The sequence below is a fragment of the Melospiza melodia genome, chromosome 9, assembly GCF_035770615.1.
Source record: "Melospiza melodia melodia isolate bMelMel2 chromosome 9, bMelMel2.pri, whole genome shotgun sequence".
Taxonomy (NCBI): Eukaryota; Metazoa; Chordata; class Aves; order Passeriformes; family Passerellidae; genus Melospiza; species Melospiza melodia.
Window position 1 is genome coordinate 12,026,153 of NC_086202.1, and position 14,419 is coordinate 12,040,571.

At 46.5% G+C, this 14,419-nt stretch overlaps 1 protein-coding gene across 5 annotated transcripts in view; it reads left to right on the forward strand.

The window, feature by feature from the left end:
* SH3PXD2A (SH3 and PX domains 2A) overlaps positions 1-14,419 on the forward strand; it is a 242,460-nt gene that overhangs the window by 37,153 nt on the left and 190,888 nt on the right. For all 5 annotated transcript variants that reach the window (XM_063163269.1, XM_063163270.1, XM_063163261.1 and 2 more), the window contains exon 2: positions 3,401-3,481. In XM_063163269.1, coding sequence (XP_063019339.1) covers positions 3,401-3,481 — 81 coding nt within the window. The remainder of the gene's footprint in view (positions 1-3,400; positions 3,482-14,419) is intronic.

Genomic DNA, 14,419 nt, shown 5'->3' on the forward strand with positions numbered 1-14,419 from the left:
TCTCTCTCGTGGGCAGGACCAGCTGCAGGTTGGAGTGGTGCCTTGTGTGGCTCAGTTTTGGGGAGTTGCTGGATGCCACAGAAAGCCTTCCCTTGATTCTGCAGAAGGCTGTGAGAGCAATGCTGGCTCTAATGGGTGTTCAAGCCTTGGGTGACTCTCCCTATTTATCTGATATTTCCTGCTGCCTCCTTGTCCCCTTGCATTTGCATGGCCCTGGGCTCCCCCAGGACTGCTTCTCTCCCTCTCTCTTGGGACATTGTTGATCACTTTCACAGCAACCCATTTTAAGATCTGAGGAACAAATAAATATGGTGAGGTAAGCTGATGTAAGGTTTGCTGCTCATGAAAAGGTTATGCATCTGACCAAGGCAGCAGAAGCAAATAACTTCCAAACTCAGATCTCTAAGGAAGAGAAATGTGATATCTAAGGCTTCTGAAACCTCTAGACCTTGCATTTATCACATGGCATTTTACAAATCTTTTTCAAACCCCATTATTTTAAATGGTGGCTTTTGGGAAGCAATTTGATTTGGGCAAACAAGCAAAAAAGATCAATAGCTGATTTAGGTTTTGCACCTGTCTCCCACCAAGCAGATTTTGAGCCCACTGGTTTTTCACTTTACATAGCACCAGGTTATGATTAAAGGCTTTTCTTGCTTCTGCTATAATCTTTCCTTGAAATAGAAGTCAGTGTATCTGCATGCTGCCCCATCCATCACTTACTGGGCTTGAGGAGACTTCAGGCTCAAAAAGATTTAATTGCTGTCCTAAATGTGCAGCAAAATCCTGGCTTGACTGAAGTCAGTGGCAGCTTCATTCCCACAGAGCCTGAATTTCAGATCTGGGCAATGTCTGTACTGTGCAGTGGGTGCTGCTCTTACACCTGTTCCCTGCACCAAATAAATCCAACCTCTTGCCCAGAATATCCCTGTGCACCCAACTCTGCCCCTCCTTGTGTCATGGAGGCGTTGTGCCACTTACTGCACCACCAAACTGGAATCTTAAAGCAGGATTGACTTCAGCTTGGATTAGGTTTTGAACAAGCAGACTTGTAGGCTGTTAAAAATTTCAGGAACTCACAGTTTCTGTGGGTTCTGAAGAGCAGCACAGAGAAGCCTGAAGTGCCTGGATGTCTGTGGCATATGTGTTTTGTTTCTAGTTTCTGAAGAAAAGATGCATAATGAATGAAAAATTATAATCTTTATTTACATGTGCAATATGTTTCTCCTCCTGTCTCATTCCCTTTGTGAGAACTCAGGGCCAGAATTACAGTATCTGAAGTTGCTTTTGGAGCCTATTCAGCTCCCATCTGTCAAGATCTGTTTTTAATCCAATGGGTTTTCCATCTGAAAGTAGCTGTTGGATAGAGGATGAGTAGAAATATTTGTGTGTGAATTAGCTCAGAGTGAAGCTACAAACTTTTTTTTTTCCCACAACAAACACATGGAAAAATATTCTTCAGTGTAGTGTGGCTGGCCTGAAAATTGGCAACAGCAGCTTCCTTCCCAGGCTCTGACTCCTCTGCTTTGACTGTGTGGGTAAAATCTTTAAAGGGAACCTGAAATCTTCATTTCACACAGACTTGTCTCCCCTCCATACAGCAGGGCAGGGCTGATGTCACCCTTGTGTATATGGGCATTGCAGGAAGGAGGTCGGGTGGTTTGGTTTTCCAGGAGAATTATGAGATGCAGCAGAGTAACCTGGGTTTGCTGAGAGTCAGGCTCCTCCCTTTGTCAGCCCTGATGGTCTCTGCCCTGGTGGGAAGGGCAGATATGTTTGGTACAATCATGAGAAAGGCCCCAGATCTCCTTAACAGCCTGTGCTCAGCATCTCCAGTTGTTGAATGCCATGAAACTGGGCTGCAGGAGATGGGAGGCAGAATGCCTTGGGGACTGAATGTGGTTGTAACAGGCAGAGAGGGAAGCAGGGCTGCAGGATCTCTGTGGTTTCTGGGAGGATACCTCTCCTACTGGGAAAGAGGAAGATAAAAACATCCACTGGTGGTCCTTGGAAAAGTGTTGTCAAGGCCAATATTCAACACCCCTGCAAGGATTTTCATGAATAATTTTTATTGGTAAAAACACAGAAGCAATTGAATCAGTAGCTTGGAAGATGGACTGGTGTCCTGGGGGAGGTGGAGAAGGAGGTGATGCTTATCCATCCCCCATTGCTGGAGACTGAGAGCTTCACTTCTGCTTCCATGGCTGAAGGGACATGTCCTGCTGCAGTGCTGTGGCTGAGGGAGGAGGAATGCTTGCCTGTTTCCTCTGCCAGATCGTTATCTCAGTCCATATGTGAAACCTGGGAATTGCTTTGAAGGCCCAGGAGCTCTCCTAGCTGTGATTTTCGTTATGTTGATGTCCATGGTCACCCTTGATAACTCCATCCTGTGTTTGCTGAAGTCTTCTTGTAGATCTGTCATCAAGGCAGCAGGACCAGCATTGGCCTGAGGGCAAGTGTATGAGAGCAGAACCTAGTGTATTTGTAACTTTAAAAAAAAATATCTTGGAGATACCAGGGTCAAAAGCCAACGTTTTCATGTTTTGTGTGTGTGTTTATATGTGTATGTACAAGTTTGCACGTGTGTGTGCACGTGCAAATCATTTTTATCACAACTTCTGGCAAAACAGTGTTTCTGTAAGAGAATTGTTTTGGGAATGGACTAGGGCTGGGCAAGGGAAATCCCGGGCTTGTTCCAGGTGTCTGTTGCTGTTTCCATCAATGCAAGGAAGCAGTGTCGCTCTCACTGTCCAGCTTTACATCCCCTGATGTGACTCAGCAAGAGCTGTGTGCTGTGGCAGGGTTTGGTTTCTGTCACACACGTATGGGTGTGAGTGAGCAATGGCTGTAATTCCACAATGCTGTTTCATGGCTGTAATTCCACAGCACCTGGGGAGCTGCCTTTCCTTTGGATTTCCTGTGGAACCAGAGCCACTCCTTGCTTGGGAAGGGCGGCAGCCACAGCTCCATACTCAAACCTGGAGCGTGGGGCTGGAGATCAGCATCCCCTGAGGAGCTGTTGCTGCAGGGGTGGAATAGCTCACCCAGCCATGCCTGTAGCTGGCCCTGGGACCCTCCAAAGAGGACACAAGGCAGGGTGTGCTACCACAGACCAGAAAATGTGGCGTCCCTCAATTAGAGCTCTTATCCCAGGCAGAGCCAAGTCGGTGGGAGCTGCTGATGGGGATGTGTGGGAGAGCACTGAGTGCTCCCCCAAGACTTGTGTTGGAGGCTGCAACGGGCTTTAATTTAGGCTAGTCCTGCTCCCAGGGCTATATTCCTCACTGTGAGTGGGAACAGCCGGTGAGATCTGAAATTAACCTCTGTTGGCTGTTCTGCCTTTGCATGTGTCCTGTGCTTCCTGGCCCAGGCTGATTTGTGTTTTCTTTTCCCTGAACAGGTCTATATCATCAATGTAACATGGTCTGACCTGACTTCCCAGATCATCTACAGGAGATACAGCAAGTTCTTTGACCTGCAGGTAAGTCTGTCCTGTCTAACATAAAATATTATTTCTACTCATGCTTCTAGTCATGTTTCCAGCTGGGTTAATAGTGCCTTTAAATAAAGCTTTGTGCTTGTTTGGTCTGTTACATGTCATGATCTTGAAACTTTTCAGACTCTGCCCTTGTAGGGTATAAGATAAGTGGGTGGTATGCTCACAGTGAGTAACTTGCAGTGTAAAGACATTTAAAGCTGACATTTTCATGAATGGTTCCTATTAAAGAGGAGATCTAATTTTAAATACTTCAGATGCACTTAAAACAGAGAGAGCGCTACATTTTGGGCCCTCAGAAACTACTTACCCAAGTAACTGAAAACAACAGAGCTTTTGCACACTCCCACAGCAGTTCAGTAACAGAGATTGCAGTGGAAACTTTGCAGTCTCTCTTCCTAACCATCTCCCCAGCCAGCCAGTGTCCTGGCTCCTGCTGTTTTGTACAGCTCCTTCCCTCTGTTCTGTGCCTGAATGTTTAGATTTCATCAAAAGCTTTCTTGCTGGATAGCTGCTGACCAGGGTTTGAAACCAGGAATCAGCTGCTTCATTTCTGGTAGTGCTCCCAGGTGCCTGCATGGGTAGGGGGAGCTTTGGTGCTGATGTTCTGTTTGGCAATAATCCAAATCTGATATTTTTGTATCATTGTAGCTTTGTAGGCAGCAATACTAATTGCCTGGGGTAAAAATAAAAGCTGTGGTTTGGACACTCTTTAACTTTGGGGTAAAGGTTGATTTTTGGCCTGGAGCTTGTGTTTGGAGCTGGGCTGAAGTTACAATACCAAGTGAGTCCTTATGGTCAGTATTGAGGATGTAGCTGACTGTGCTGTGTCCTGAAAAGTAATGCTGAGCCTTTTTTGTATGATAAATTAGGGAAAAAAGGGTTCTTGCTTGGAGTATCTCAAAGAGCTCTAGTTTCATCTTTGCTCCTCTTTATTTCTGGTACATGGAAACCTGAACTCTCTAGTCTGTTTTGTAAGCTGTATCAGTTATTATGGCCTCCTGGCCTTTTGGGTGAAATGTGACCATTTCTACAGCCAGTCGTAATTTCTTTTTGCTGTGTGGCAGGAAGACAAGAGAGGGATGTTCTTAAGCTTCCTCTTGTGCCCATCTCCATTTCTAACTGGGCTGAAGTGCCAGGCCTGCTAGTCCCACTGCTGCAATTGTATGTCAGCATCTTCTCTGTGTCTGCTGTACCTGCTAAAGATACCTGCTCCATAGTCACAAACATTTCTTGTCAGCTTGCAAACTGTGGCCAAAACTGTTTCTTTCTTTTTCTCTCTTCTTTCTCTTTTCACCCCAGTTCTGTTTTCATGTATATGTTGTTCTGGGTCTCCCGGCCTTTCCTGGTAGGTTTGAAAAGTTCCCATCAAGTGTGGAGTTATCAATGGGGTTAGTGTGTTGGACAGGAAATGATGTCTCAATCAGGGAGTGAGTCCTGAAAGGTCCCATTGATAAGTGCAAGGGGGCCTAGCCAGTGGAAAACTCCTGCTTGCATGACGCTTCTCCCCCCACGAGAAAATACGACAAGAAAGTAACAAAATTTCCTTCTTTAACCCTTTTCCCTCCCAGGGATCTCTGTCAGGGCCAATGCTGCATGAGCAGTGTCAGCTCCTTCTTTAGCTCTTGCAGAGTGAGGTGCAGAGTTACAGAAATTGAGGTTACTCAAGATTTGCACAGTCCTGCCATGTCTCTGTACTGTGTCCATCTGTGCCTCAGTTTCCCAGCTGTGAGATGGGGACAAGGCCCTATGTGCTCAGGCTGCCATAATGTGCTTTTAGACTCCCAAAGGTGATAGGTGTTTTTTTATTTATCCCCTCCTAGTACTCTTTCTGGATTTTTGATTATGCCTGAGCATCTCTTAGGTGAGGCAAAGGAAACTGGTTTGGATCTTGAATAGAAATTTGTGTTTCCAGCTCTAATGAATCCTGCAAAGAGAGTTGGAAAAGTAAATGAATGCTAAGGGGGACTTTGAGCAACCCTTTCATTTTGGGAAATCTATGGCTTGATGTGCAGAGATTCTTGCTGAAAGAGAAATTAGCTCCAGATCTTGTGCTTTCCAGATTTTTGCTGGAAGCTTGAACTTCTGACCCAGCACTGGTTGAACGTGGGGTTTGCAATCTCATACCACGCATGGTAAGGTGGTCTCAGCATAATCAATCTTCTTTGATAATATCCCTGCTTATCCCCGTGTGGCACTTCTGGAGAGAACCAAGCAAATTCTCAGGGAGTGATGCTCAGCCAACTCACGGGCACCACTCATGTCCAAAACAGCTGGAGTCCATAGGACTCTGCCAACTGCACTCACCCTGCTGTGTCACCAACAGAGCTGCACTTCAGGGCTTCTGAAGGCTGCACGTGTCTGCTTTGCTCTTGACTGGAAGTGGAGGAACAAGGGCTGGCTTGTAATGACTTAATCAGGGCTGCAGTGGCTGCCATTGACAGTGACACTGGATCCCACCCATGGGGAAACCCGAGGGCTGCCCAGGAGCAAGGAGGGAGGAATACAGATAATTAATGTCACTACTCCATTTTCATGTTTCTTTAAAAAAGAGCCCACCCTTCCCCAAACAGCTGTCTCTGTGGGAAGTGGCTCAGTGGTTTTGAGTGCTGCAGCATTAGTAGAAGCTGCATTTTTTAAAACACTTCTTTGCAAATTCTATTAGGCGCTGCAGGTGATAAGAGGCTGCTCTGTCCCAAGGATTCAAATCCAAGGAGAGTTTGGCTGTGCTATTTCAGCAGTGCATATGCTTGAATTGGGAGTCAGGTTGTTTTTCAGTTTGGTAATAGGGCAGTAAGGATGGTCATACCAGAGGATTTGTTTGCCCCACAAAGTTGTTAGAAGTACAGCAAACAGAACCCAAAGCAGCAAACCAAGTGTCAGCTCTGTGCTGCTTCAGTGAGGGCTGGATATCTGTAAACACAGATTTTAAATTAAATTAGGGTATTGCTGCATCATTTAATTGTGCAGCCAATCACATCTGCTCCTGAGCATGGGTCAAATGATGGCAGCAGAATACATGTGAGTGCCAGTGTTTCAGTAAATAGGATTGAAAAGATTGAATTAACTCTGCAGAGATGAAAGCACTACTATAAATTGCTTGTCAAATCCAATTATCTGTTGTCTTTCACCCTGGGGAGACATTTGCACCTGAGCACCATGTGGGGTCAAAGCTATCTCCTAATGTAATATTTTGAATGTAGTTTCCTTGCCTTTGCCTGCAGTGCAGAATGGAGGAGCATGAGGAGAGTGGTGTGAACATCACCTGTCAGTAGTGCTGACCCTTGTGACAGGCTGGTGTCTCACTGGGGCACATTCCCTGGATGCTGCTTCCATCATCATTGATGGATTTGCTGGTGGTGGTTGCAGGATTCTGAGAGGATAGTTCAGTAATGCTGCTGTTGTCCCCAAAGGAGCTGAGAAAGGACAGCAGGGATCCTTTACTGGGATAGCAGGGATAACTCCTGACATTTCCACTGTGCAGTAAAAGACATCTGCAGATGTAAGGCCTGTGTTTTTCTTGCTGGAAAGTGCTTTTGGAGGCTGTTAGCAGAATGGGGATTTGCAGCTGAGTGCTTGCAGTTAGAGCATGAACAGGACCTGCCCCTCAGCAGAGGGACCCGACCCTCTGCTCTGTGAGGATGGCTGGGTCTGTGTGCAGAGCTGGGGGAGGAGCCTTTCTCACAGCAGGTGTAGTGCAGCTTTCTCCAAGGTGGAACACAGCAGCTGGATTCAGCAGCATGCCACCATCCCACGTTGTGTGCCTGGCTGTGCAGGAGCGGAGCAGCATCGCCGGAGCCGCGGCAGGAATGACAGGCAGGCAGATCTCAACCTCCCCACACAATGACACACTCAGGAGGTTTGGCTGCAAGGAGATGTCTGAAATGTCACAATATTGAAAAGGCAAACAAGGCTTTGTTCAAGCACTGACTCTGTGTATCAGCAAAATATTATCTGCCCAACGTGGTTTGCTGATCTAAGCAGGTTTTCTTAAAAGTGGCGTGCAGAAAGAGGAACTCACTAGCAGCCAATTAGAGCATTAAAAAAGTAAAGGCTATCAAGAATTTTATTAGGAAGAGTAAAGACCTGTAAGTTATTTTCATCCAGATGATAAAACATTAAGAGCTTAATTTGTTATTTCTTGGGTTGTCCTGATTGTTTATAGTGCTATAATGAAGTAATGGAGCACTGGAGATGACATTAAACAAAAATGGTAATATAAAAAAACTAGTAATTGCAGCTTGTATCTCTGCTTTTCTTAGACTGGAGTTCATGTAAATGCTGCTGCTATTGATTGTTCTCTTGTTACACTATTCTGTAACAACATCCCTTTCTCCATTACCCCAAGCTGTACCAAATAGGGTAGTGTCCACTCTCATTCCCAGTTTGATTGTAACTGTGCCATGTGCCTGGATTTCACTGGGTCACTATGATTTGAAACAGGACCTGGTGGCTTTGGCATGCAGGCTTTCTGGGACAGAGCAAAGAGGGAATTCTGTGATTCTGATGGAATTGTGTATATTCACTCCAGTAGTTAGTCAGGGTTAATTGCCCAAGTGGAGACCTCCAGCCCTAATTTTGGTGGTCCAGTGCAGTCTAACTCAGTAATGATTGTTTTTGTAGGGCCTCTGATATTTCATGTTGCTTGTGCTTTTAGCTCTGCAGGAGCAGTGAATGGACAAGTTCAAGCATGCACTAAATTTAGCAGTGGTGAGGAGTGTAGGTAAGAATGCAATGGGGCAAGTGTTCTCCTGTGTTTGCAAATGCTGACTCCTAACCCAAACCCACCAGGCCTCTAGCAGGGTGAGCAGTCTCCCACTGGTCTCCCCAGCCATCCAGAGCAGCAGGGTCACTCTGCAGTGGGTGATTGTCTCCTCTGCAGGTGCCACCCTGTGCAGAGCTCCTGCTGGCACGGTGGGAAGGGCAGGGAGGGGAGGAGGGCTGCTGCTGCTCCATGCGAGATGCAGCTTGCCCCTCTCCAGCGTGGGAGGTTTGTGCTGAAAGGATTCCCAGCCTCTGACGAGCTCAGGGAGTGTTTGTTGGGCTGTGTGTGTGCATCTGAGGGTGCCCAAGGAAAAGGGCAGGAAAGCTGGGGGAGCAGGTGGTGGGGTTGAGTGGAACAGGGGTGGAATGGCATGGCAAGTGTTGCTGCATCAGGCTGTGGTGCAAGTGCACAGTGAAATTGGGGTTTGTCCTGCTGGCTCTGCATGTGCCTCCCTCTGCTCTGGGCTATGCTGGCCTTGGCCAGCATGGTCTGGGTTGCAAGGATCACATTTCCCCTGTTCCCATTCCCTTGGTGTTCAGCATCCTGGCCCTGCTGTAGATGCTGAGAGCTGCTGTGAAATCCTTCTCCAGACCAGGGGCCTGGCTCCATATCTGACCCGTCAGGTTCAGACCCATTGCTTGGCTTCGGGGACATCCTTGATAATCTTGGAAATGTGGGGATGGAGTTACTGCAAAAACAGTTGGGTTTCATTTATAAACAGCTTCCTTAAGAGCATTATTGAAACTGAAACAAGACTGAGAAAATTCAGAGGAAATCTGAACATGGGTCTGTCAACACGTCTGTTCCCAAAGGTCAGTGCTGGCTCCTTGGGGAGAAATGGCACATCCTTTCTTCTGAGTAAACACAGTTGTTTGCTGCTGTTATCCCAGACAGTGCATGGGGAAACTTGCAGTGCAAGGTTTGCAAGGAATGCAGAAAACCAGATTTCCAGGAGGAGCCCTGCACCATCTTTGAGGACTGACTGTTCCTCCACTGTTTTGGCAGCTCTGCTGGAGCTCCTGGTGCAGCCACGCTTGCAAGACTCGGCTCCAGTAGGAGAGACCCCTCAATGCTGCTCTCAGAAAAATAGCCCAGCAGCAAGCTTGTTACAGGCCTTCCCAGGGGAACTGAGATGCCCCTGGGAAAAAAATAATAGCTGACATAGTTATTGAGCTGAGAATGATTGTCTCCAGTGATTTAAAAGCTATCTAAATACCATGTGTCCTTCTAACCCTCAATGCTTTAGGATACCAACTGGCTTGGGGAAGTATCTTTGTGTTCAATGAATACATAGAATTGTTTATAATTCTAATTTCCATCATTATTTAAATGTTTGCTTGGCAAAACAATCTGTTCAGCTTCCAGTATTTGTTTTTAAAGGGACTTTACACGTCAGACGAAGATGAGGGCCATGATGAGGAAATGGCAAAGTGCCTGCCAACCTACAATAGAGGTGCACTGAGTGACCATGGCAAAGAACCCACAGCTGAGGACGAGACCCAGCCTATGGGAACCCTCCCTTTTGTACTTCTTCACCTGGGTTCTGTTGGAGCATAAAGCTGACACTTGAATATTGCCCCTAATCAGCATGGGAATCTCCTGCAGGGTGGCTACAGGGAAATACTTGCTGCTCAGCACCAATCCACCTCTCTGAACATGGGTGACCTTAGAAAGAGATGGTGGCGTAGCCAACTCCTCAGGGTGTGAGTAGTTGGCAGCAAGGCAAGAACAGAGGTGATAGCCATGCCACTCTGTCTCTGTGGGCTGGGCTGTATATATAGCTAGGCAAATGAGTTTTGTTTGCTTGGGGTTTTTTAGGAAATATTGGGAGCATCACAAAGTTGTTGACTTCTTAGCTGTGTCCTTTTTACTGTATGTGGTCTGCCTCTAGCAGGTACTGAAAACAGTGAAATTGGCCAAAAGTGTTATTTTCTGGAATTATTCCCTTGCTTTCTAGAGTTTTGGTTTGTGTAAGGTGCTCTTACCATCCCCCACTTATTGCTGGCTTGGAGACAGTGAGGATGTTGGAGGACCTGTGCTGTGGTAAGGGCTCTTCTGGATACAGCCACAGAGAGGAAAAGGAATAAGTTCTTCCTAATGAACTGAATTGACTTATATCAGTTGTGGAGGACTCAGACTTATTTTCATGGCTCTTGGTTGCTTTACAGGTTAAAAATCCAATGTATCAGGAGCATGAGTCCCTGCAAGGTAGTGGTGCTAATGGAAATCTAAAACCATGCTTGAAATTGCTAAAAATCCTGAATAATGGTGGAAGGATTTGATATGGGGCCCAGATGTGCTGGTTTTGTGCTTGGGCAGTATCTCATACAAGGCATTATGCATATTATCATGCAGAATCATGATAAAAACTGGGCTAAAAACCTTTCTTCATCAGAGTGCATAAAGGCTTAGTATATACCTCCTGTGTTATCCCTCCTCCATTTCCATTATTTTGCTCTCCTCATAGATCTCCACAGCAGGACTTTAGGCTCAGCCTTGGAAACAGCCCTCTTGTTTGTTACCCTTGTTCCAGGTTTTGTTTGCTGGAACAATAAAACACAGGAGAGTGGTTTGGCTGTGGGACCAGCCCCAGCCAAAGCTGCAGCTCTGGCCCTCACACAGGCAGCAAATTCTCCAAGTGCCACTTTATTAGCATATTTCCTCTTACCAGAGATCAAGATCAACCTTTTTATTTTTTTTTTTTCTGGAACATCTGTGTGAAAATTAAATTCCTTGGCAGGATTTCTCCATGGCCTTTTTTTCCCTGAAGCACCCAAGCCCCGAAAGCTCGGGCATGACAATCCCACCCCTGCACTATGTTGTCGCTCTCCCCTAATCGTACTCAGCTTTCAATTATTTATACTGCCGGAAAATTGCATGGAGTTCACACCCCCAGCCCTGAAACACAATTCTGCTTTTGTGCAGGGAATACAATCCTTCACTTTCATTAAGTGTGTGGAGACCAAGATGAGAAGTGCCTGTTGTGTTCGCATCCCTTGGCTCGTGATGAGAGGAGCCAGTTGTTTTCGCAAACGTCCTAAATAGCCCTGGAAGGGTTACGGGGAGTTTATTTACATTATTGCATTTAAGTGCAAATAGAAAATTGCCCAGCCATAATGGAAAGTTTATGCAGGGCTCTGTCAGGGCTCTTTTCCATGTCACCTCACCCGTGCCGGCTTTCTGCTCTGACAGGCTCAGATGTGGGAGGGCCTCGTCTGGAAGGAGCAGTAGCTCTTGGTCCTGTCACACCATGCTTTGCTTACAGGACACAGAAAAGCATCAGCTGGCATCTCTTCCACTGTGGACTGTGTACAGTCCTGCCTGCCATAGGGAAGGCTCCTGATCAGGTTCACCCCAGCCTGATTTATGAGCACTGGGTGCTATTTGCTTCTTCCCCATAGCATCTGAATGACTGATCTTTTCACCATCAATGTATGGAGCATGAAATCAGGAGTTTTCCCCCTGTTTCCTTCCTGTTTGCCTTGAATCACAGCATGGTTCTCCTTTTCTGCAACCAGAGCAGTTTCACATCTCATGCAAGTGCAAGTATTCCCACTGCAGAACTGCCTTTTGCAATTTCCACTTCCCTCCCTTCAGGGGAAGCATTGAAGTGGGGTGGTCAGGGCAGTAAAATGCACAGAGCTGAGAACACACACGGTGAAGTCACGCAAAAAGCAGGACTAGTGATGCTCTGGGGAAGCACAGCTTTGTGCACACTCCTTCCTGGGTGCCCTGTTTCAACAGCATTCAGCCAAGCTGAGGGCTTTTTCTCCGCCTTTTGCTTTTTCAATTTAAAAGGAGAGTTCTGGTCTGTCAGATATGTGCAGGAAAGGAAGGATTTGAATTCTTACAGCACATCAGATCCTTTGGCACTGACCTGGCTGGCAGCCTGCTGAGTCCACACCTGCCATTGAGCATCGACCCTCAAAGTGGCCATAACTAAAGTTTTTTTAAGCTATCCCACCTGGGACCCTCTGAAGATGCAAAGACAGCAGAGCAAGGAGTTGCAGTCCAGTGAGGAGGTTTGCACTTCAACAGGTTGCTGACAAGGTCTTGATGGCAGGAGCTGTGAACGACTTCACAAAGGACTAAGCAGAGCCTGAGAAAAGCATCACAGTGTGTTTAAGATAATTTCTGTAATTCTGTAGTACAAGTAGAGCTCTCTATTAAAGCCATTCTTGAGGCATCAGTGTTGATGCAGGAGTGCCTCTGATTCACCAGGTCAGTCAAGGGCAGATCCTAATCGATTTAGTGGTGCTTTTGCAAACAGAGGTAACATCAGAGCCATGTGTCTGGGTCATTTGTTTTTTAAAGGGTGTGTTAAGAAAACCAGTGAGACTTGCTAAGCTGCTCCCTTCAGCCAGGTGTTTTGAGAGAGGTGAAGGACAAACCATGAAAACACTGTGAAAGAGAGGGGAAAATGCCAAATGGGAAGAAATTAAAAAGCAAACCAGGAAAGGACTAAGTAAAATGATAATAGGGAAAAATTTATTTGAAAGGGCTAGGTTGATTTTGATGATCAAAGTTTTGTCTTAGAAGGGAATACACCTTATCCACCTGGACCAAAAAATTATTTCACAGACTTTTCCTTATATCTGGCTAAACTCTGCCTTTTGACAGCCCAGTGGGAATGTTGTGGCCTCTCTGTCGTCTGGGAATGTTTGGCATCCAAGTCCAGGCTTTTGCTAGTCACTACAGTGATGTGCTGCTTGAACAGAACTGGCATGGGTCTTCCTGGTGAAGGAAGTACGTTGTGGGATGGCACATGCTGCACACCTGTGTCCTTGTGACAAGTCCAGGTTGTCTGGTAGTTTTCTGGTGTGTTGGTAACTGTTGGTGCAGCTTTGCAGAAACCTCTGTTGCCTTGTGCAATGCTCAGTGTGTTACTGTGCTGGGGGTTAGAGGGTGCTGGTTGCTTGCACGTAAGGGTAGGATTCAGCATTTGGTGCTTCAGGAGGTGGTAGAGATTCATTTGCCATTGGATTCTGGGAATAAGGTGGATGGAACAAGTGATGTGCTCCATGAGAGTGGTCCCTGGCTATCCTTGCGTGAAGGGAAAATTTTACAAAAGGTGCTTCCAAGGTAGACAGAAGTCCTACGAAGTTTCGGCTTGGTTCTGGGTGTGGGAGAGCCCAGGATTATCCAGCTGAGCAGGGGTGTGCTGTGAGCTGCAGGAGCACTAGGGCTGTCAGTTCCTGCCTGTTGTTGTTAGGAAACCTCATGCTGAATCCTGTTCCACTCTTAGGTCAGAATATATTTCATTGCCTTAATGTGGAAATGTTTTTTGTATAATTAGGAGCTTGGAGTCTGTGGTGTGGAAGAAGGAGGGGGAACTTCTGGTGTGGCAGGAAGGTTATCTGGAAATATCCACCCATAGAATGGGGGCTATAATCAGCCCTTCTGGAGAAAGTTTTTTCATTAATATTTGTGAAATGCTTTGAAGTCTATGGTTTGGAGTGTTTTTAACAGAGCCAAATGTTAGCTGTATTACAGGAGCTAAGCCAGACCGTAAAGACCACATTCCCTCTCCTCTCCCTGAGCCCCCAGCCATTTCTGACAGGGTTTGGTGAAGAAGTGAAACATCAGCAGAGTGACCAAACAGAAGTTAAGTGCTCAGCAGAAATATAAATAGTGCTTTTAGTTCTTGGGATTATGTCCTGGACCTATGGAGTCTTGTGGTTGGAAATGGAATTTGTAGAAGGGATGAGGAATTTATTTCTAAGCTTGTACCATGTTACCCCAGTTGGTAACTGGTTTAGGGTCCCTCTGAGTTAGGATGCACTGGTGGCCTTTGGGTGATTACAGTTATCCTGTCCTGTCTCCATGGGAAGGCACCTGGGTGAGACTGGCATGCTGGGATGGGAGGGAGATGTTGATGGAGTGCATGGTGAGCAGGGCAAAACGAGGAGGCCCCAGAGCAGGATGCAGGAAGAGCTGGGGTGATGAGCTGCTCAGCTCTGGCTGCCCCTAAATGCCCCTTGCTCCATGCCTGTCCATTTCTTAACAGCACTGTGTCTGCCCTGTCAATAACAGAATAGCATTTGCCTTTCGTTTTGATTTCTGGTCCCTGCTTGGTGATGGCATTGGTGTCAGCAAGGATCATTCTTTTTCATGTGAAGGAACCGGGGGGATTCAGCCCGTGCTGTGTCCCCAGAGTA